Here is a 22,762-nt window from a genome sequence, read left to right as displayed (position 1 = left end):
CATTTCACTCTAACTAACGGTATTCTTCTTCTGTCGTATCTAGCTCTTATAGGCTACTACCTTAAGTTTTTTATCTTATTATCATCTTAACTTGTTTAGACAACGGTTATTATTGTTATATGTTTCATACTCAAAAAGCGCTTTTCTGTAAAGCTGCAAATAAATGCCCTGAAACATAATAAAATACATAAAAAATACGTTTTCTTTTGTTTTGGATCTTGTGTGCGTTCTCTGAAGATCGAATTTGATACTCTTATACATAGCGTATAACCTTCACTCACTCATTGCTTTTACTCATTGTGTGGAACTGACCTCAATCAGATGTAGCAAAGCCTTTCGAATATGACAAGCCATACTGGACAAAAGTGAAAATCGTTACGTGTAAGGTATTGGGTTGGCCAAGTCGGACAAAAAAACGTGAGTAGAGTGTAGGGCTGGGATCGTTGTTGGCCAAAGTGGTCATAAACATCACGTTTGGAGAAGTTTGGCAATACCTTACACGTAAAAGGTTTCACTTTTATCAAGTGTGGCTTGCCATAATCGTAAACAAGCTTTGTTTATGTTGCGAAACATTCAAGAATAGCAGATAAGGGAAAATACAGACCACAACTGGCATATGGCAGATGAGTTCGCAACAGGAATACAACTTTATTTCCACACTTCTATTGTTTTCAAAATAGGTTAACAACATGATAAAATTTTACAGCAACGTCAATCCGAAATCTTGTTAGCAAATTTTAAATAGGCCAAATAATTTTTCAACCCACAGACGTTGGTTCGGTCGTCCTGGGTTTAGTTTAGTCGTTCCTGGTTTAATCTTCTTGGGTTAAATCATCCGTGGGCTGAACTTGAATCAACTTCGAACCTGAAATTTTGGTTTTATAATTTTTCATAATTAACAGGATTGACCTGCATTAGCCGAATTATTGATTTCACAATAAGCTACATTCAGTTTATATGAGCAGACCTGACACTGACTTAACACCCATCTTGTGGCATCACATCGCACGAGTACTGCAAGTCAAGTCAAGTCAAGTCAAGTCAAGTCAAGTCAAGTCAAGTCAAGTCAAGTCAAGTCAAGTCAAGTCAAGTCAAGTCAAGTCAAGTCAAGTCAAGTCAAGTCAAGTCAAGTCAAGTCAAGTCAAGTCAAGTCAAGTCAAGTCAAGTCAAGTCAAGTCAAGTCAAGTCAAGCCAAAACAAGCCAAAACAAGCCAAAACAAGCCAAAGCAAGCCAAGTCAAGTCAAGTCAAGTCAAGTCAAGTCAAGTCAAGTCAAGTCAAGTCAAGTCAAGTCAAGTCAAGTCAAGTCAAGTCAAGTCAAGTCAAGTCAATGCTTTTAGAAAACGTTCAAAAACGTTTTTGACGTCACACTACGCGTTGGGTTAAATTATTTATCATAACGTCATCGCTGTCTCAAAATTCATCCATTAGCCTGGTGGTACTTTGTTTCAGAGAAGGGGAATTTTTCTTACAAAAATTCAATTTCTTGTGGCAGGCGTCTTGCCTACCAGTGTGTTGAGAAGGCGAAGACCTTTGCTACCTGTGTAATTTTTGGCGATACTTTGCTTAAATCGCTTGCTATCTAAAAAGAGATCAGAATATTTTAGTCAAACAAGGACTAGGCTATTCTCATTATTAGGACTGCAGGTGAGCGCAGTGCAGGATTAAGGTGGGTGCTATTGATGCTGCAGCATTAGGCCCATTCCTGAAATAGGCCCAGACGAAAACAGACGTGAATTTTCCGGACGCTGAACAGTTTTCCTTTGCTTAATTAACCCACAAATAATTCTTATTATGAAATTTGTAGTCCGACTTTCGCACGCCTAGGCACAGTGTTACGCCTAGGCACGTAAGATAAAGCAAGATTTTGGCATAGACTACTTATTTAAGATGAAAAATTATAACACTTTTCGAGCTGTTTCAGGGTTGATTCTAGGTGTTGACTACCTAGCCGCTAAACAGGTCGAGGAAGAGCGGTGTTACTGGCGCCAGATTGTAAAGCGGCTCATCGACGTTCTGATATTCCTAGCTAAGCGTGGCCTTGCTATAAGGGGCGCGGATGAGATCATAGGTTCCCCTCATAATGGTAAGTACCTTGGCATCATTGAGTTGTTGGCGGAGTACGATACTCTGCTGGCTAGCCATATTAGAAAATATGCGAACTGCGGGAAAGGTCACATTTCTTATTTGTCATCCACAATTTGCGAGGAGCTGGTGCAGCTCATGGGACAAAAGGTGCAGGACACCATCCTGAAAGAAGCCAAGAAGGCGAAGTATTTCTCTGTCTCGATTGACTCTACACCTGACGTATCACACCTCGACCAGCTAACGATTGTTATTCGATATGTTCTGCCGTTGGGTCCAGTTGAACGGTTCCTGACATTCTTGCCTATGATGAGACACACCGCTACGCACATGGCTAGCATACTTCTGAACTTTCTGAAGGAAAATGGCTTGGATGTTACTAACTGCAGAGGCCAGTCGTATGACAATGCGTCAAACATGTCAGGACGGTACAACGGTGTCCAGGCAATTGTGAAGCGAGAATGTAAATATGCTGCTTTTATTCCATGCTGCAACCACAGTTTAAACCTGGTAGGAGACCAGGCTGTTAATAGCTGCGCTGGCTGTACCAGGTTTTTTCATTTTGTCAATGGACTATACGTTTTCCTGTCTGAATCGACATATCGCTGGCAGAAACTGAAGAATCGCTGCACATTAACGCTCAAAGGTTTGTCTGGAACCCGATGGTGTGAACGTGCAGATGCTGTCAAAGCGCTAGTAGAAGGGTGGAAGAGCATTCAAGAAGTCCTGGATGAGCTTGCGGCAGATAAGGAGCAGAAGGCCGATACGAGAAACCAGGCCGACGGATTTTCGCGCAGGATGGACGAACTTGAGACAGCAGTTATGGCGACTGCCTGGAACGATATCCTATGCCGTCTCAACAGTACGAGCATTAGCCTCCAAGACCCTACAGTCAGTCTGAATACGGCAACTAGTTTATTGGCATCACTGGTCGACACGATTCAATTTGCACGGGACAGATTTGACGTGTATGAGCAGATGGCGATCGAAAAGGTTCCTCACGGCGAATACAAGGCTGAAGAACGTCGAGGCCGTAAGCGAAAGCGAATGCCTGATGAAGGAGCTGCAAACGAAGAAAACCTCACCCCTAGGGAAACATTCAAAACCCATATATATCTGGTCATGATCGACAGACTGTTAGCTGAACTGGAAAAGCGAATGAAGGCGTATGAGGATATATCTACAACATTCGGATTTCTTTCGGAGCTAACGTCATTGAGCATAAAGCAGATCGAGAATAAAGCTCAAAATCTCGTTTCCTCGTATCCAGATGACTTGGAAGACACGTTGGTGGCTGAGCTCATACAGTTTGCTGCATTTATGCGCACCCAGAAATCGGTGAGTGTGAACGAGTCAGCAGAGCTTACCATGTACAAGCTTTTGTCGTCGTTGAACCTTTCTCAAACATTTCCAAACGTCGAGATTGCTTTGCGCATCTATCTGTGCTTGATGGTGTCTAATGCCTCCGGCGAGCGGAGCTTCTCAAAACTGGGAATAGTCAAAGGAGAGCTGCGGTCCTCGATGAGGGAGGAAAGGCTAAACATGCTGGCGCTTATGAGCATTGAACATGAGGTGCTGAGCAGCCTTGACTGCACTGACATGATCGAAGATTTCGCGCTTGCTAAGGCTCGAAAAACAGTAGTATAAGTAAGCAGCACTAGCGCAGCATTGACAATATGCCAACGTTAAGTTGATCTGGATTAGCCTTTTCTTCATTAACTCCGCTTTTCAGGCAATATTGGTATTGAATTGTGTTGGTGTTACATAGACTGATGTTACTCTCGAGTTTTTACGATAACACGTCGTTATTATTGTTCATGTTCATTAAAATTTGGCTGACTGCGTCGAAAGCAATAAAGGCTCTTTGGTCGGTCTGATTACGCGTGTACGGTGGAGTCAGAGTGTCGAATGCATATGTACCAATGCCTAGAAAAAATAGGCCTGTTTTTGCGCTGCAGCATCAGGCCCAGTTTCGTCTTAATCCGGCCCTGGGTGAGCGAAAAAAGTTTGCATTTCCATGCTTTCCAGACGATATGGCGCCATTATTCCAAGAGCGTTTGTTATGCAGAGGCTAACTTATGTTATGTAAACTTAATTTACCTTTTGAATTATCTGACTATTGTTGCGTGCGGTTAGAATACTCTAACCCAGTGTTTCCCAAACTTTTTCAGCTTGTGGCACACTAGAAAAATTATAAAACGCTCGCGGCACACTTACTAGAGAAGAAAAGTTGCTTTAAAAAAAATTGTTTTCACGTGTTAATGCGATGGATGTGCTCATTGAATGTACATGTGCTTATTTATCAGCTATTGAAGCAGTGCTTGTATGCTCTGCATGCCTTATTTTAAATATTTATACAGTTCTTTTCCAAAATTCAAAAAAGATTCACGGCACACCTGAGAATCTGTGGCGGCGCACAGTTTAGGAATCACTGCTCTAACCTCTTGTCAACCAAAAGGTTTTAATATTACAACAGAAATAGTTTACAAGAAAAGGTTTTTATTGTAGGTGCTGTACACTTTCTCAACTTTGCGCATAACCAAGAAAATAAGTAATACTACTTCTTATAAGATATCTAATACATGAGTTGCAATCACCATGACTAGCTTAGATAGCTCGTCTGTTGATTTCGCAGAATCATGCAGTTCATGCTCTTTCTGTTGATGATTCACTCGACTAAATCTCGATCTCACTCTGCTCGCTGGTAGAATTGCGAGCTTATAAAACGTGAAGCGATGGAGTGAAAATGTTCGACAAGAAAAACGTAGCATTTCAGAACTCGTGCAGCGAGGAAAACAATGTGTTGGCAATGGGAGTTACATGTAGTTAAAGCAGACGCATAGATAAATATAATCTGTGCAAAGTTAAGAAGTGGGCATTTGCAATAAAGATTTCTTATCAGCACAGGTGCTGGAAACAACCTGGGAACGTACTAAAAGGAGTTTTCACATGAAGTTATTTAGAGTAGGTTTCCAAATATCAAACGACAGTTGAAGTGTTATCAAAAAATAAGTTCATAAACTTCAATCAATAACTGGAAAACACTTTTCCAAGAAATGATGTAATGGTATTAAAAATGCCACCCAGGCCGCTACAGTTACAAATGCGCTCCATGGTAATCGCATTATAACAATTTTAAAACAGATAACGTCATAAAAGAAGCATTTGCAGGCCTAAATTCCAACATCTTCCCACTTTTGTCTATATATGTAATTATTGTAATGCATGAGCACTTACCGTATTGCTGCTGATGCTTCATCTGAGTGGAAGTGCATGGCAGCTGCACTAAATAATACACTACGATAAGAAATGTGTGACAATCGGAACTTGCACAAAGGATAGATCAGTAACCGGGGCTCGAGCGATGAGGAATCATCGCCGGATTTAAGTCGTGCTTAGACTTTTCTCAGTCCGAGAATAATTATTAACATAGCCAACCAAAAAAAACCCTGAGAGTCCTTAACATACGTGCCAGATATTTTGCTCATCATTCTAATGTATAATAAATATAGAAAAAGTAGTTGTTTGAACGCTAATGATAAATAAACAAAGAATTAAGGCTTCAGTGTAAACCATCATGCCAAAATTTGCATTTATGCCAGTTTGGAAAATTTGCTATGTTCACGAGGATAAAAATTAATTGCGTGTATAATGACTATTGTTCTTGATATCTTGATTGTACGGTGGATTTCTCACGCAAAAACAACAAACGTTCCAATCTGGTCCATTCCTGCAACATACTTTCCTTCCCTGGTCTGGGACTTAGACTTAACATGTAATTTACAGCATGGTATGTTTTATTGTATGAACATATGAAAAAGCATCTTGGTAGGTGAACAAAATGTGTTATTATTGGACCAAGTTGGCAGAAGGTCTGCTCTCCTTTGAAACAGAGCAATCTTTGACTTTAGAAGACGCCACCAGTAGCAGTGCATGTGTTTTAACAAGATCTTATATTAGGTAGTTTTGGCTTAAAATATCAATGACAAATGTTGCAAAATAATGGAGTTGCACAATACTGTTTTGTTTTACCACATTGTTCTGTAAAATTCTACAAAATTTTTCAGAGAGTCTAAAATTTGTTGTTTGGATGATGATGATGATGAAGATTCTGTTACTGATTGTGAAGTATGATTAAATGATACTTGGTCTCAAATATTTAATGTGTCATTCACAAATTGATTATCAACAATAAATTGGCAAAGTTAAATTTATTTTATTTTTTGTACCAATCACCTATTTTGTTGCCTTTATTTTCATAATGCAGACAAATGATTTCAAGATCAGTAATGTTATTGACAGTACATCCACAGATGGCACAATTCTGCAACATCATCAGCCATGGACTGAGTTTGAAGGTTTGTGTTGGATCACTTAAAAGATAGTGTCATTGAATTTACAGTATTCTGACTTTTGTCAGAACTGTGAACTTAATTCCAAAGACTGTTTACTTTGACTTGTTTCTTTTTATGTAAAATAACTTACAAATGCAAGGCATTCCACTAAATATTGAGTTACCTCATTCAACTTTGACTCTGTAACCCTACGTTAAATCGTCATTAACTGTGCTGAGTAAAAATGATACTAATCTTTATGCTTAAAACATAACAAAGAACACGTTCCCAAACTATTAATGAATTGGAAAAAGTGGTAAAGCCCCATGAGCTTAAAACATGCTATATGGCAATAATACAAAATTTGTGCAATAAGATGCCATCAAGCGGGAATGTTTACATGACCAATATTGCAATTAAACCCACGATGCTACAGCACATCTATGAAGAATAATTAAAAACATGTTTATTCCATCGTAATTGTAAACAGTGCAGCCTTTTAAGTGTAAACGGTGTTACCTTTTCACGGGCACATCTATGCAAAGTTAATGAAATGAATTCCATCAGTGGGTTGAAGTACAGTAAAACTTGTCTAATTTGGTTCTGTTTAATTGACCGGTATGCTTAATTTTTTATGGTCTCGGCAGAATTGTGTACGTTTTAATGTTTGCTGGTTCATTTAATTTGGTTTTGTGTAATTTGACAATTCGATTACTTCAGGACCTTTCTTTCATCTCCGACAAGTATTTTGTTTATAAACAAATTAGGTGTTTTGTCATGAAAACATGGACTTTGCATTAATGTTAGTTTAAATAATCTATGATATACGAGAACTTGATTGATAAACACATTTTGATTATGTCAATGAACGCATTTATACATGGTTACTTAATCATTAATCCCTAATAATTTAATAATAATTTATTTAATCCCTTAAATCTCAGTATAAATTACCACAAACATCCGATAGAAAGTTGATCGTTATTGTTTATGGTTGGTTGTTTAAAAATCTTAATTTTTACACCGTTGTAGGCGAATTTGCACAAGATGAAACATTAATGAAAAAAATGGGGTTGCCTTTGTCATGGAAACAAGGCAAAACTCAGCCCCAGCCATCATCCTACTACAAAAAGACTGAGTCATTGAAGTCAGATAACGACAGTTCAACCCATGAAGAAGATAAAGACCAGAATGATTTGTATGAAGACCAACAAAATCGTAATCATTTTTTCCAAGATAAATTGAGATACAGTACAAATCGCCTGTAATGACTGTAACTATAGTGATACTTTGTGTAAAAATGATATCTATTGCAATGTCTCATCTGCAAACCATCTCTTTGACACAGAAATAACTTCACTTTATTTGACTTTGTGTATAAAAACACTTTGATTACAGTGACACCACATTTCTGACAAATTTCAATATAAGAACGCTCAAAGGTCAATATTGGTTAAAAAATCTTTACAAAATCCAAAGCAAACAACAATTTTCGATTTTCTGAAAAATTAATTGCCTTTGCAAAAAACATACGTAGCCTACTCTACTACATGTGATGTTGATTGAAATAAACAGTTCCTTCTGTTAAGTTATCAATGGTTTGTAAGCTTGTATGATAAGACCTACCGGTAGATCAGTGGTTCTCAAACTGGGGTCCGTGAGACAATTTTCTGGGATCACGAAGCACCTTCTAAAAAAACGGCACTACTTGCCATGAAGCCAAAAGCTCGAAACCGGTTGAATGTGATTCATGGTATTAGGGTTGCGTTGTCCAAGACGGAACCAAACATAGCCGAACTGGTTGCAAAGAAGCAGGTACACCTGTCACATTGATACCATAAAAACTAACGTGTCGTTTTGTGTTGATTTGTTAAGGGACCGTGAGGCATTTAAAAATTGCTAGGAGACCGTTGCGTACTTTCTTTTAAAAAGTTTGAGAACCACTGACCTAGATCATCACATGCAGTAGCCTACATGTGGACAACAGTTAGTAGTCTTTGAATTGCATTGAATACTGTACAGTAGCCAATTCAATAAAAATTGGGTGGGGTTGTTTACAGCCACTTTCGTTGGCTTCACCTATAATGCCATTCACTCACAGAGGCAATTTTTCTGGGGTCCCTTCAGGTGTCACAAAGAGTGATTTCTACTATAGTTAAAAGTACAATAAACTTGAAGTGTATCATTTTTAAAAGCATTTCCTTTTTTTAGAAGGAAATGCATTCCTTGAAAAAGGTTGGTTGGACTATTGGAAAGAATTTGGACCAGAATTGATTTTAAAAAGTTGGAAAGAAAGAGAGGACTTTGATTATGTTGGTTGTTCACCAAACAGGTAGAAACTGTTTTCTATTTGCTCAGGATATATAGATATTATCTGTTTTTGTTTTGTTTTAGGTGTTTTGTGTATCAAGTATTAGCATACATTAACATTAGTTTCTAAGGTTGCTAAAATATCCCAGAAAAAGTACTGAACATAACTCTTTACAGTGAAGATATCAGTTATTTTTGTGGAAATGAAGCTGGTTCTACCATGGAGGCATATTTGGTTGATCAAATGAGTGAGCTTATTGTAGTTCCTCTTCCTTGTGATGTGCTGAAACAAGAGGTTTTGTTGAAATCCTGGAAAGTGCACTGTGCACAGCAATATTCCTTTTACAAAGCCTGGTACATGGAGTGGTGTCTTTCATGTTATCACTCAGAGAATAATTTTAACTTTAGCCAAAATGAACAAAACAATTCACATGATTTTCAAGTGAGTGGTAATATTGTGAATATGACAACTGGCTTAAAATTCAATGACAACGACAGCAGTTTTCGAAACTTTCCCTGCACAGATGGTGAAACTAAATCAAATGGTAAAACATGTGGTACTGGCAACTACAATGGTGCCAAGGTAGAGCAAAATTGTTCTGCAAATGTTGCCACGTCAGGCACCAGCAGTGGTCTTGTGACATCCTTTAATTTGTCCAATGAAGATGATGATGGTCCCACACGGAATCATTCTTCTTCAGTCAGCTTACCGCGAGAGCATGAATTAGATGCTGACTCCACTTGTAGAGCAAAGGATGAGCAAAACTCAAAGAGCAACGATGATAGTTGTCCTGAATCTGAGGATGATAGCCCTGTTAGCGGCATTGATTTTCCTACTGTCTGCTCATTTGTTGGCTGTAAATATTTATCCAACGAGAAAGGTATGTTTTTTCGATTTCGGTTTAATGTCATAATTATAAAAAAAAATTGGAGTTTTTGTGTAATAGAATGGTGACAAACTGATTTTTCTGATCTCTGACGACTTAAAAATTTTTGTCAAGCTTGTTATAACTGTATACAAATCTCTTGAACCTCAATTTCACTCTCCCCAGGTCATATGCTATTATATAGAAATAAGAGATTTGAAAAATACAGAAAATCTTGCTTGAGTGATGAGAAGTCATCGCCGATTTTAAGTCATGCAATTACCTTTCTCAGTCTGAGGAAAATCATTGTGACACCATACCAATTTTTGTTAGCTTTAGCTAAGCAATCTTTTTCTGTCTTTTGCTGTTTCCACAACACAAAACCGCTCTTAAACTCAAGCTTTGTTATACGCATTTTATTTGGCAACTCAATAGTACCTATTGTAGATAAGTATTATTGTATTAATTATATGTTATCGTAATGACTAATGACTGTCAATAGTACAATTTTTATTAGTATTTAATACCGGGAAACCTCAGTTTGCAACCAATTTGTTAACAAGATTGCCTCGATCAAATTATCCTTTTATGGCCCCAACTGATATCCTTTTCTTCATGCTCTCAGGCCTTGGGAAAAGTGACTTGTGAATCATGTTGGCTTGCTTTTTGGTTGAAATGTTTAATTTTAATTGCGTCATTAGTGTGACCAGTCACTTCAATTAACACTTAATATTCTTGAAAATACGAAGTTTCATCGATTGATGTCAATGGAATAGTGACAATGAAATGAAATATGAAAAATATAATCTATGATTTCTTTAATATCGCTTGTGCCATGCAAGGGTGTGTTTTAGTGTTTACTGACAGGGCTTACTTGATGCTCTTAACAGTGATCAATTTAAATTCCTGTTTTGAACAAAATCTCAACTACTGTATACTGTATATATAATGCAGTATATCCAAAACTAAAAGTGACTCGTATACTTTCAATTTGTATGCTAATAATCAACATAACACCTACGGGACCCTAGGTTTGGAATTACTGGTACGTTATGTTATACATTTTAAATGGTGTAGTTGTAGATGTTGACCATGTCTTTTGTGGTAGGTACAAAGAGGAAGATCAACAACACCAAGGTTATGTTTATGCAAAGAAAAATGAAAAAAAGGCTGGTATGTTTTTTATTTTATCTGTGTGTGCCTGTGTTACACTGTATTGATTATTTTATTAATTGCGCAATGTCTTCATAATGAATTTCTAAGTTGTGTCGATGTGTCATAAATACAGAATTGGTATGTTTTTAGAGAACCCACATTAAGTTTGACGATGATGGTAGATCAGTTGATGTAAGCCAAAACAAAGTTCTTAAAAGAGTTAAGAATTTTCTTCAGTTTGTGGATGAACCTGCTCAAGACACAGTTGGTAACCATTTGAAGCAATTAACTGATGAAGTGCTTACTTGATGACCACACCATTCTTTTACCTCTGTTAATGTATTATTTTTAATACTAGCAGGAAATATTTTTTGGTGGATGCTTCATTACGATTATAATGATGGTTCCATTGTTCCTATAACAGAGTCTTCTGAAGATCCTGTTGAAGCAGATAACGTGGGCAAAGATTTTAGTTGTCAACTTAGGCCTAAAGCAGAAGACAGCAGGGTTAGTGATGATAACGAAGGAAATGAAAAATCTTCAAATTCTTCATTAGCAAGTAGTTTAAGTGAAGACGCGAACACTGAAGGTAATTGTTGATGTGTAATTGTCCATTTCTCGGATATTTGACGTCGTAGTTGATGTTATTCCGCATATTACGTTGATCATTATTTCTGATTTATTTAAATGCACTGATAAATTTGCGATTTACTATTTAACAAATTACACATGTTTAGTACTTATTTGTATGCAAATATTATTATTAAATTATTATGTAAGACTGATTACCTGTTAAATATTCTGTAAACACTGGTAGTGTATTTTCTCATAGTCTGCTCCCAGAGTGGATGTTTAACGCAGTAATTATTTTTATTGTAGATAGTTTTACGCCGAAGGGCAATCATGGCACAGTTGATATTTTATTAAATAAAAATCGTAAGAAAAAGAAGAAAAAGCGCCAGAAGAAATCTTCAAAGAAACTTCCGCCTGAAATTATTGCCAACAAACCTAGCCTGAAAAAATACTGGGCACAGCGATATAAGCTCTTTTCGAAATATGACGACGGAATTAAACTGGATCTAGGTATTTGTGAAATAACGCTTGTTTTTGTTTGTACTTGTCGTGTGATTTCGGTTATTTTAATAATATGCTAGCAAGGGTTTAGCCCAACCCAGCGTCACCAACTTGACTCTTTGTATGGGAAATAGGACGGTTCTTTGGTAATTTTTCGCGTTTTTTAAACTAAAACGGTAACCCCGCTGATAGTTTGTCAGTCCGCATCATCAAGCTTCTACTTTTGAACAGAGTCCTGGTATTCCGTAACGCCGGAAAAAATAGCAGAACACATCGCTGAACGGTGCCGGTGTGATGTTATTGTTGATGCGTTTTGCGGTGTTGGTGGAAACTCGATTCAGTTTGCATTTACATGTGAAAAAGGTAATCGTTGGTTCATTTGGTAACTTATGGTTTTCTTGTCGGATTTCGCGTTTTTTCAAAGAACTTTTCCTGTATTTCTCGCAGTTATTGCGATTGATATTGACCCTTTAAAATTATCCTATGCAAAACACAACGCGGATCTATACGGAGTTGCGAACCGCATCGAATTCATCTGCGCCAATTTCTTTGACATTGCCTCTACATTGAAAGCAGACGTTGTGTTTTTGAGGTAAGACTGTTAAAGCCTTTAGTTTCGAGTTCAATATATCTCGGATTTCTGGTCGTTACAGTTTATAAAATCTTAAATTGTCACCACAGCCCTCCTTGGGGTGGTCCGGAATACATCCACCGAGAAGTGTTCAGCATTGAAGACATGGGTGTCTTTGGGGCAAAAGCGTTCTCAATAGCAAAAGAGATCAGCAACAACGTTGGCTTTTTCTTACCGCGTAACGCAAATGTTGAAGAGGTGCAGTTTCGATTTACTAAGATCAATGAAACAGTTTATCCTTTACTAACTCTGTTTATTCTTGCTGCAGTTGGTGATGCTGGCTGGTCCAGGTAATAGAGTGGAAATCGAGCAAAATCTGCTTAACAACAAGATAAAAACTGTAACAGCATATTTTGGGGAGGACCTAATTGAATGGTGGAAAACTGTAAAGCAAACAGACGCGACTGATGATTTGACAGTCGACCTTCTCGGCAATGTGGAGCACGCAGCCGACTCGGAATTTGAAAGCTTAACTTTCAACAAGTCTGCAAATCCCTCAAACATTGAACTTTCAAACGTCAAACCTGATACACAGCCATCTTTCTGCGTGTATGACGCGCAAAATACGGAAACGTTTGGTTGACTCTTTGAACAAAAAACATTTTAACACTGCCATTAAAAACGATTATGTTGAAATAATCCTAGAATTATTGATCATACTGTAAATTCGTGGATGCGGTCACGGTCTTATTACTGTATCTCTCTTTCATAAGGCAATTCGAAATACGTGCCTGACTTCAACATGTAGTGTAGTCGCTTGAAGAGTGAAGAACAACCAAACACAGATAGGCTGGTATGATATTTTGAAAGTGCTAGACTTTCATTTAAAAAGAATACAACATTTGTTATAACGTAATTACAGTTGGGCTGTGAAACTTAGTTATAAATCTGTTACTTGCAAAACGCTAGATAGCGAGCACACTTTAGCGAAATATACGTTTCACGGTTTGGAGATTTAATTCATTTTCAAACTAATCGTTGTAGAATGTAAATCAGTCGTGGGCTCGTGGCACAGTCAATCTTTGGTTTGTGGTTGTAATTGTGTCATATGAATGAGTGTTGGCCAATGTAGCACTAAAGCCATTTTTCGTCATTTTTAAATTGCTTATACGATGCAAAATTTATTTAGGACGCAGGTGGGTTGGCAAGCTATAGGTAAACATTGGGTAGTTTACCACGACAGGCCATAAAGCATGATTTCCAATAAAACATCACATTTTTACCCAGTAAACTGCAGCTAATTTGCTCAGTTGACGACCTGAAAGGGAATTGATCAAACTGTCTTCAAGGGATATAACATGTACAAGGTTGGAATAACCTGGCTGTAACATAACGATTACTGAATTATCAAGACTATTTTTACACAAGTGACACATTTCAAACTTTCGCTCTCTTTGAATCTGTAGAGTATAAGCTATTGCTCGAATGATTTAATAGCATTTAAAAAGATCACATGTGTGTACCACGATGAAAAGATTTAACAGACGAAATAAACACCGTGACAGCAAGATAACCCAGTAATCAAGAAATTGTTGGATTCATTGAGTACGAAAGTTCAGTGCAATTACGGGTTTTAAAATAATAAAGGATTGAAAACAGCTTTTTTTCAATTAACAAGTTTTCCAAAGTAACGAAAATTATTTAAATATTTGAGCCATTGACTTATTTATACAGGTTTGACCATGTTGGTTTATTCAACAAACCTTCCTGATTTAATTTCGTAATCGCTGCTCAATGTTTTAAGGGTATTTAATCTACTCACTTTATGGTTACCAATTACCATACGTCCTCCTTTTGGACGATTTTTCATGACAATTGAATTGTCGTCTGAGGACAAGCTAAAATTCCAAAATGATCTACTTTTTGGCCATTACATTTTTATACTGGTCGTTTTAATTCGAATTGGCCAACAATTAATTATCCATGCATGTTGTGTTTTGTATTGTATTGTTTATTTTACACCGCTAGCTGTAGGAAGCGAAAGTCAAATGTTATTGCTAACCGTTGGACTTAATGCACAATAAAACACATGCTCACTCACATTAATGAGCAGGAAAAAGTGGCCAAGACCAAGGGCTTAAAGTAGGCGAGATAGCAATAATGGAATTGTGCTATAAGATGGTAGGTTAGCATGGTCACCAAACCCGCAAAATACTTCCTAATTTTAACGAATTTAAAGCCATAATAACATAAACAACTACAGTGTTTATGCTGTAGAGGACATGTTCCCTAACTTCAAAAACACGGATATCAGTAGCGGAAATAAATATATAAAGTGATATGGTTTGATTAAAATGAACATTGCATATGTTAAGTGCACAACAAATGGATGGTTAAAGCAGCACAAAAACATCTCCAGAAGGGACATCTCCATGCTAGGGACCGGAATCCGGTTTCTGTGGCCAAGAGAAGGCACAATATTGAGGCTCACAAATGCACTAAAACATAAAGAGTACGAATCAAATATTCCTGTGACTGAGCAATTGGTATTAGAAGACAACCTCAATATCATTCTACGAAACTTTGGATATATTTCTGTTTATATCCAACTAGAAAAGCATTCAGAAAGTGTAAAGTTTACACTGTAAACCATTTATGGCGCCAAGGCAATGGGTTTAGTGTCCAACTGTCCCAGCATATGGCATGATTGGAATCGTTGTATTATATTGTCGCAAACGCTTTGTTACAAATAACTGTGCAAAAAGTACAAATGATGTTTGTTTGTTGCATTAGTTTTGAAACATATAGAGCAGAACAAATATCTTATTTTTTCAATTTCAATCTTTTCATTCAATTACAACTGCGGTTATAAAAAACGCAAGTAGATAAATGAAAAATTAAAGATTTTGCTTTGTTGGAAGTTACAATCATCGCAATTCAACTAACTTATTATCAGAAATAAAAAAAACGTTGTTTATCTGCATACGTGCTGTTCCCGGTTTTTTCTTGTAGTGAAGAGCAAAAGGCTGGCACAACTACCGCGGTAACGTTGGTCACTTGACCACGCGTGGCCTCTTGGAAATTAATTAGTTCCTAAAATTCATCAGACGTTCCTTGTATTATTGCGGAGATATTCCAAATTCAATTAAAACTTTTTCTAACAATCGGAGTTTTGGAATACAGCCGACAAATAACAAGAACTAAGTTTTATTTTTAATTAAAATATAATTTTTATTCACGCATTTCACACAATTAATGTTGTAAGTGCACTATAATGAATTTAGAGAGAGCCATGGTCCCCTTCACGAACCAAAATTTTTGGGCTGTAGGCGTTTTTAAGTCTTCATTGCTTTTCGTTTATTGAATTACTTGTTTTCTTCTCCTAACCAGCTGTCAAATGGGAAATTATATACTAAGCGGGTAAATGGCCTTCTAAAATCATTGTATACGACGTTTCAAAATTGTACACCATAAATTGCCGCTATTGTTGTTTAAATATGAAAGTACAATTCATTTTTAGGCGTAAAAACATAAATGTTCGGGCTCCGTGCTCTTTTGATGAGGCTGTATTGAAGCGGGTAATTTAGTTATTGCATTTAAAAGCATTAGTCTCTCTCTCCTCAACGCCACTGCCACTGACTTCTGTGCAAGTGTTTGGTGGCATTACGTGTCCTCCTTTCGGGTGATGAAAATATGGTAAACCTACCTTACGTTGACACCCTTGGTTTGTTAATCATGGCCTTCAATGAAATGGTCAATTTGACAACGTCTTGTTTAACCGCGTGTGCTTCATTACCCTCGTTTCAAAATGACGTGTGGACGGTGGTTATACATAGGTAACACCTACGTTGCATGGAGAAGTAACCTGCACGACCAGACGGGTAAATTCGACCGGAAAGAATAGACATTCAGGATTTGTTGCAAAAAGTTTTGGAAATCGCTTCCACAAAATAACATCGTTCTTACTTCTTATGTTAATTCCTACAGATTCAGTTTTGAACAAAATGATATATTCCAATAGTTTGAAACAAAAATACCCAGCAATAAGTGCACAAACCGCAAGCGCCCAGACAATTTTTGGCAATGTTTCAATGAAAATTTCTGATACACCCGCCAAGGAGTTAGAAGAGAAAAACGAGCTCCAAAACAGAAAGGTGAAGAGAACAAACATACTTTACATGCAGATAGCACTTCATATGGAAATAAGTTGGCACCCATGATCACAGCACATTTGTTATTGTTTTCACAGAAGGTCATGGATACACTAATCATGTTAAACACTTGTTTTCGAAACTCACTTTTTTCCAGACACAAAAGCAAAGGAAAAGAAAAAAAGCGTAGATGTATGAGAACAGATAGCCGAGTTGTTTTGCAGACAACCGAATGTATTATGTCCGGGAATAGATTAATTTCATTTCCGCTGATACATCTTTTAAAAACAAACAATTGTCGTAAAGTCTCCAGGTCATGCATGCAAACAAAGGACATGTGTTACAAGTTCAAAACAAGTAATTGCTTTGTGACTTGCACCTTGCACCATTTCCTCAAAAAAGGGAATACTGAAAGACATCCTGCCCTGTTTGTTTTTTCTTTAGGCATTACTTCCATTTTGGCAAAGGGTGCCACACCTTTCACTGTAAAAATTAACGGTAAGCTCAACTCCGCGCTCCTAATTTCGGTGGCAGTGTTAGTTTTGTTATCGTAGTGAATGTCAGAGGTATAATCTATTATTAGTACCTACAGGGAAACCTAAGTTTACAACCACTCTGTTAACAAGATTGCGTCGATCAAATTAACACTTTTTATGACCCCAACTATAATATCCTATTTTTCATGCTCTCGGGCCTTTGGAAAATCACTTGTGAATCATGTTGGCTTGCTTTGTTGGGTTTAATGTTTAATTTCAATTGCGTCGTTAGTGTGACCAGTCACTTCAATTAAAACTTAGTATTCTTAAAATAACATAGTTTCATCGATTGATGTCAATGGAGTACTGACAATGAAATGAAACATGAAAAATATTATCTATGAAATGAAACATGAAAAATATTATCTATGAAATGAAACATGAAAAATATTATCTATGAAATTGTTTAATATCGCTTGTGCCATGCTAGGGCGTGTTTTAGGGTTTACTTGATGCTCTTAATAGTAAATAATTGAATTTTGCGACAAGTTGTACATCTCTGCTTGTTACTGATGGCCAACAATGCAAGTAGCCAGGTAATGTAACCAGGATTTTTCTCCAAGAGTGGGTTGTATTATCGAGGTTTCACTGTATTCAGTGATGAATTTAAATTGGGCATCCAACAGTGAGCTGAATGAATGCCCACTGGGCCGCCATTGTTCATTAAATAATTGGTCTTCACTGCAAAATAAGATGGCCTAGCCCTTGGTGATATCCTGATAGTGCCATTGTTTAAGGTGTGACATATGCGCACAGAATGAAGACATTGTATAAAGAGATGTATTTGCACGAAATGACTATAGCAATTGCGACAAGAACATTGGGGAGAAAGAGGGCAGAGCTTTTAAGAAGTTTTGGACCTATAAAAATGCATGGTTAAAAGTATCTGTTGGCAGATTTAGCTTAGTTTGACAGAGTTGGACATCCAGCTTTTTCGAGGAGCACCCATTTTTACAGAGTCAGGATTACAGCCTAAGCGTATCTAGAATAAAACAGTTAAGTGTATTCCTTCATAATTTAAATGGTGTAGTTGTAAATGTTGACCATATCATTTTATCGTAGGTAGAAATAGAAAGTTTAACAGCATCAAGGTTATGTTTATTCAAAGAAAAATGAGCAAAAGACGGGTATGCTTTTTATTCTATCTGTATGTGCCTGCGTTATACGGTATTGACTACTAATTGCACAATGGTTTTATAATGAATATTTTAAGCTGTGCCATAAATATAAAATGTTATGTTTTTAGAGAACCCACATTAACTTTGACGATAATTGTCGTCCGTTCGATACAAGCCGAAGCAAAGTTGGTAAGCAATTTGAAGCAAATAACTGATGATATGCTTACTTGGTAAAGTCAACTTAAAAAGCTCACAACACAATTCTTTTATTTTTATTATAGTACAAAGGTGGGCAGTACCGCGGTACTATAGTACGTAATTACTGTAACGCTGTAACTGTAATTACTGTAACTCTTTCTGTAATGATGTCGGTAACTGTTTCTAAAAGTACTGAATCCCTGTACCGAATTACTTTTCTCAAGAAATATAAGCCAGTCCCGGCACTCGGTACTTAAGTGATTACTTCAAGGTTTTGAGAAGTATGTTTTTGAAAACTTCATTTTAATTAACACTTAGTGCCAATTTGAGCGTTTTTTGTTATTTTTTAATCAAACTCTGTTTAATAAAATCGCATAGAGCGAGTTCACATATTTTTTGACCTGAAGTAACCTTTACCGGGGTCATAATATCGATAAAAATAGCACTTGCCACAAGATCCGCAAATAATACTGGTACCGAGTACCAAAGTACCGAATAAAGGAACCATCGTTACAGTTTTTGCCAAGTACCGTTACCGTCGGTATTTCCAAATTACAGACTGCCCACCTCTATTAATGTATTATTTTTAATACTAGCAGGAAATATTTTTTGGTGGATGCTTCGTTACGATTATAATGATTGTTCCATTGTTCTTATAACAGAGTCTTCTGAAGATCGTGTTGAAGCAGATAACGTGGACAAGGATTTTAGTTGTCAACTTGGTCCTGAAGTAGAAGACAGCAGGGCTAGTGATGATAAAGAAGGAAATGAAAAATCTTCAAATTCTTCATTAGCAAGTAGTTTAAGTGAAGGTATTTGTTGATGTGTAATTGTCCATGTCTCGGACATTTGACGTCGTTGTTGATGTTATTCTGCATGTTACGTTGATCATTATTTCTGATTTATTTAAATGCACTGATAAACTTGCAGATCGTTATTTAACAAATTACACATGTTTAGTACTTAAATGTATACAAATATTATTATTAAATTATTATGTAAGACTGATTACCTGTTAAATATTCTGTAAACACTGGTAGTGTATTTTCTCATAGTCTGCTCCCAGAGTGGATGTTTAACGCAGTAATTATTTTTATTGTAGATAGTTTTGCGCCGAAGGGCAATCATGACACAGTTGATATTTTATTAAATAAAAATCGAAAGAATAAGAAGAAAAAGCGCCAGAAGAAATCTTCAAAGAAACTTCCTCCTGAAATTATTGCCAACAAACCTAGCCTGAAAAAATATTGGGCGCAGCGATATAAGCTCTTTTCGAAATATGACGACGGAATTAAACTGGATCTAGGTATTTGTGAAATAATGCTTGTTTTTGTTTGTACTGGTCGTGTGATTTCGGTTATTTTAATAATATGCTAGCAAGGGTTATAGGCAGGGTTGCCTTCCAGTGTCCCAGTGTCACCAACTTGACTCTGTATGGGTTATAGGCAGGGTTGCCATCAGTCTCAACTCAAAAATAAGGACGACTAGAAAACGAACGAGGAATACCACCACAGTGTTCAACAAGAGAAAGCAACCAATGTTCCTAAAAAAAAAAAAAAAAAACAAGACACTATCTGCATGTTCATAATTTTGGTATCTCTTTGGTACAAAATGGTATCGTAAAGGTGACAAAATGCCCAAAATAAGGACAAAAGTGCCCACCTCCGCCCTAAAAATAAGGACGAAAGTGAAAATAAGGACATTTCTTAGAAAAAAGGACAAACATATTTTCTAAGACACGGACCTTTAAAATAAGGACAAATCTTAGAAATAAGGACGGTATGGCAACCCTGGTTATAGGACGGTTCTTTGGTAATTTCTCGTTTTATTTCGAAGTTAAACAATTACCCGCTGATAATTATTTAATTTGTCAGTCCGCATCATCAAGCTTCTACTTTTGAACAGAGTCCTGGTATTCCGTAACGCCGGAAAAAATAGCAGAACACATCGCTGAACGGTGCCGGTGTGATGTTATTGTTGATGCGTTTTGCGGTGTTGGTGGAAACTCGATTCAGTTTGCATTTACATGTGAAAAGGGTAATCGTCGATTCATTTGGTAACTTATGGTTTTCTTGTCGGATTTCGCGTTTTTTCAAAGAACTTTTCGTTTATTTCTAGCAGTTATTGCCATTGATATTGACCCGTTGAAATTATCCTTTGCAAAACACAACGCGGATCTATACGGAGTCGCGAACCGCATCGAATTCATCTGTGCCAATTTCTTTGACATTGCCTCCACATTGAAAGCAGACGTTGTGTTTTTGAGGTAAGACTTATAAAGCTTTTAGTTTCGAGTTCAATATATCTCGGATTTCTGGTCGTTACAGTTTATAAAATCTTAAATTGTCACCACAGCCCTCCTTGGGGTGGTCCGGAATACATCCACCGAGAAGTGTTCAGCATTGAAGACATGGGTGTCTTTGGGGCAAAAGCGTTCTCAATAGCAAAAGAGATCAGCAACAACGTTGGCTTTTTCCTGCCGCGTAACGCAAATGTTGAAGAGGTGCAGTTTCGATTTACTAAGATCAATGAAACAGTTAATTTCTCCTTTACTAACTCTGTTTATTCTTGCTGCAGTTGGTGATGCTGGCTGGTCCAGGTAATAGAGTGGAGATCGAGCAAAATCTGCTTAACAACAAGATAAAAACTGTAACAGCATATTTTGGGGAGGACCTAATTGAATGGTGGAAAACTCTAAATGAAGCAGCCGCGACGATGATGATGATTTGACAATCAACCTTCTCGGTAATGTGGAGCACGCAGCCGACTCGGAATTTGAAAGCTTAACTTTCAACAAGTCTGCAAATCCCTCAAACATTGAACTTTCAAACGTCAAACCTGATACACAGCCATCTTTCTGCGTGTATGACGCGCAAAATACGGAAACGTTTGGATAACTCGTTTTGAACAAAAAACTTTATAACACTGCCATTAAGAAATATAGCCTGTGTTGATTGAAATAATCCTAAAATCAGTTAGTTATGCCATAATTTGTGGCTGCGGCCGTGATCTTATTACAAAATCTCTCTTTCATCATAAGTCAATTCGAAATACGTGCCTGACTTCAACATGGCCGGTTGTTAAAGTTTCCGGAAGAGTGAAGAACAACCAAATACATTAGGTTGCTATGATGGTTTGCTGCAATACATTCATTTAAAAGTAATACAACATCTAAACAATTGGCTCCAAGACTGTTACTTGCAAAGCGCTAGATAGCGAGCACACTTTTGCAAAACGTAGGTTTCACGGTTTGGAGATTTAATTCATTTTCAAAGTATTCTTTTTACGCCTTGTAGAATGTAAATCAGTCGTGGTACAGTCTATCTTTGGCTTGTGGTTGTAATTGTGTCATATGAATGAGTGTTGGCCAATGTAGCATAAAAGCCATTTTCGTCATTCTTAAATTGCTCATACGATGCAACATTTATTTAGGACGCAGGTGGGTTGGCAAGCTATGGGTAAACATTGGGTAATTTACCACGACAGGCCATAAAGCATGATTCCCAATAAAACATTACATGTTACCTTGGAAACTGTGGCTTAGCTCAGTTGACAACATGAAACCGAATAGATCAAACTGTCTTCAAGTGATATAACATGTACAAGGTTGGAATAGCCTGGCTGTAACCAAACTATTACAATATCAATAAATATCAATACTATTTTTACACAGGTAACCTATTTCAAACTTTCGCTATAATCTCCGGATCTGTAGTGTATAAGCTCGAATATTTTAATAGCATTTAAAAAGATCACATGTGTGTACCAACATGAAAAGCTTTAATAGACAAAATAAACACCGTGACAGCAAGATAACCCAGTAATCAATAAATTGTTGGACTCATTGAGTACGAAAGTTCAGTGCAATTAAGAGTTTTAAAATGGCAATAGATGGAAATTTTCAATTTCAACAAACAAGTTTTTAAAATTAACGACAACTCTGTTAAAGACCTAAGCTATCAACTTGTTTATACAAGTTTGAGCTTGTGCGTTCATTCAACAAACCTTCCTGATTTTACTTTCGTAATCGCTGCTCAACGTTTTAAGGGCACTTGATCCACTTACGTTAACAACTTGATGCCCTTGATTTTATATAATCATGGCCTTCAATGAAATGGTCAATTTGACAATGTCTTGTTTAACCGCGTGTGCTTCATTACCCTCGTTTCAAAATGACGTGTGGACGGTGGTTATAAATAGGTAACACCTACATTGCATGGGGAAGTAACCTGCACGACCAGACGGGTAAGTTTGACCGGAAAGAATAGACATTCAGGACTTGTTGCAAAAATAGTTGGGTACTTTTGAAGGGGTATATACACATTGCTTGCAGAACAAATATGTCATAAATCAAGATGTAAATGT

General features: G+C 37.0%; 2 protein-coding genes across 5 annotated transcripts; both read left to right on the top strand.

Moving 5' to 3' along the window:
- Positions 1 to 1,889: 1,889 nt before the first annotated feature.
- Positions 1,890 to 3,731, top strand: LOC143449831 (zinc finger MYM-type protein 1-like). Its single transcript, XM_076950160.1, has one exon. The coding sequence runs from the start codon at positions 1,890 to 1,892 to the stop codon at positions 3,729 to 3,731; it is 1,842 nt and encodes a 613-aa protein (XP_076806275.1).
- A 1,616-nt stretch (positions 3,732 to 5,347) lies between these two features.
- Positions 5,348 to 21,494, top strand: LOC143448916 (trimethylguanosine synthase-like). Of its 4 annotated transcripts, none has more exons than XM_076948852.1 (14): positions 5,348 to 6,044; positions 6,152 to 6,212; positions 6,352 to 6,442; positions 7,451 to 7,636; positions 8,630 to 8,750; positions 8,906 to 9,609; positions 10,703 to 10,767; positions 10,900 to 11,017; positions 11,174 to 11,338; positions 19,500 to 19,703; positions 20,303 to 20,434; positions 20,516 to 20,663; positions 20,753 to 20,900; positions 20,975 to 21,494. In XM_076948852.1, exons 1-14 carry the CDS (start codon positions 5,926 to 5,928, stop codon positions 21,125 to 21,127), a joined length of 2,415 nt encoding a protein of 804 aa, XP_076804967.1. In that variant the 5' UTR covers positions 5,348 to 5,925; the 3' UTR covers positions 21,128 to 21,494. The 4 variants fall into 4 exon arrangements, with proteins under 4 accessions (XP_076804967.1, XP_076804968.1, XP_076804966.1 ...); XM_076948853.1 differs by having other exon boundaries at positions 5,363 to 6,044; positions 20,519 to 20,663; positions 20,975 to 21,489; XM_076948851.1 differs by lacking the exons at positions 19,500 to 19,703; positions 20,303 to 20,434; positions 20,516 to 20,663; positions 20,753 to 20,900; positions 20,975 to 21,494 and adding exons at positions 11,629 to 11,832; positions 12,055 to 12,186; positions 12,271 to 12,415; positions 12,505 to 12,652; positions 12,723 to 13,967 and having other exon boundaries at positions 5,375 to 6,044; positions 8,633 to 8,750.
- Positions 21,495 to 22,762: the final 1,268 nt, after the last annotated feature.

This window comes from Clavelina lepadiformis, chromosome 3, assembly GCF_947623445.1.
Source record: "Clavelina lepadiformis chromosome 3, kaClaLepa1.1, whole genome shotgun sequence".
NCBI classification, from domain to species: Eukaryota; Metazoa; Chordata; class Ascidiacea; order Aplousobranchia; family Clavelinidae; genus Clavelina; species Clavelina lepadiformis.
This window is presented reverse-complemented; position numbering and strand designations above follow the sequence as displayed.

What these genes read in the sequence shown, in the direction of transcription:
- LOC143448916 (XM_076948850.1), top strand. Translation starts at nt 5,926, where the DNA reads ATGTGTTATTATTGGACCAAGTTGGCAGAAGGTCTGCTCTCCTTTGAA. An exon ending in ATTCTGTTACTGATTGTGAA is followed by an intron (nt 6,213 to 6,351) that starts GTATGATTAAAT and finishes TTCATAATGCAG; the next exon opens with ACAAATGATTTCAAGATCAG. An exon ending in CGGAATTAAACTGGATCTAG is followed by an intron (nt 11,833 to 12,054) that starts GTATTTGTGAAA and finishes ACTTTTGAACAG; the next exon opens with AGTCCTGGTATTCCGTAACG.
- LOC143449831 (XM_076950160.1), top strand. Translation starts at nt 1,890, where the DNA reads ATGAAAAATTATAACACTTTTCGAGCTGTTTCAGGGTTGATTCTAGGT.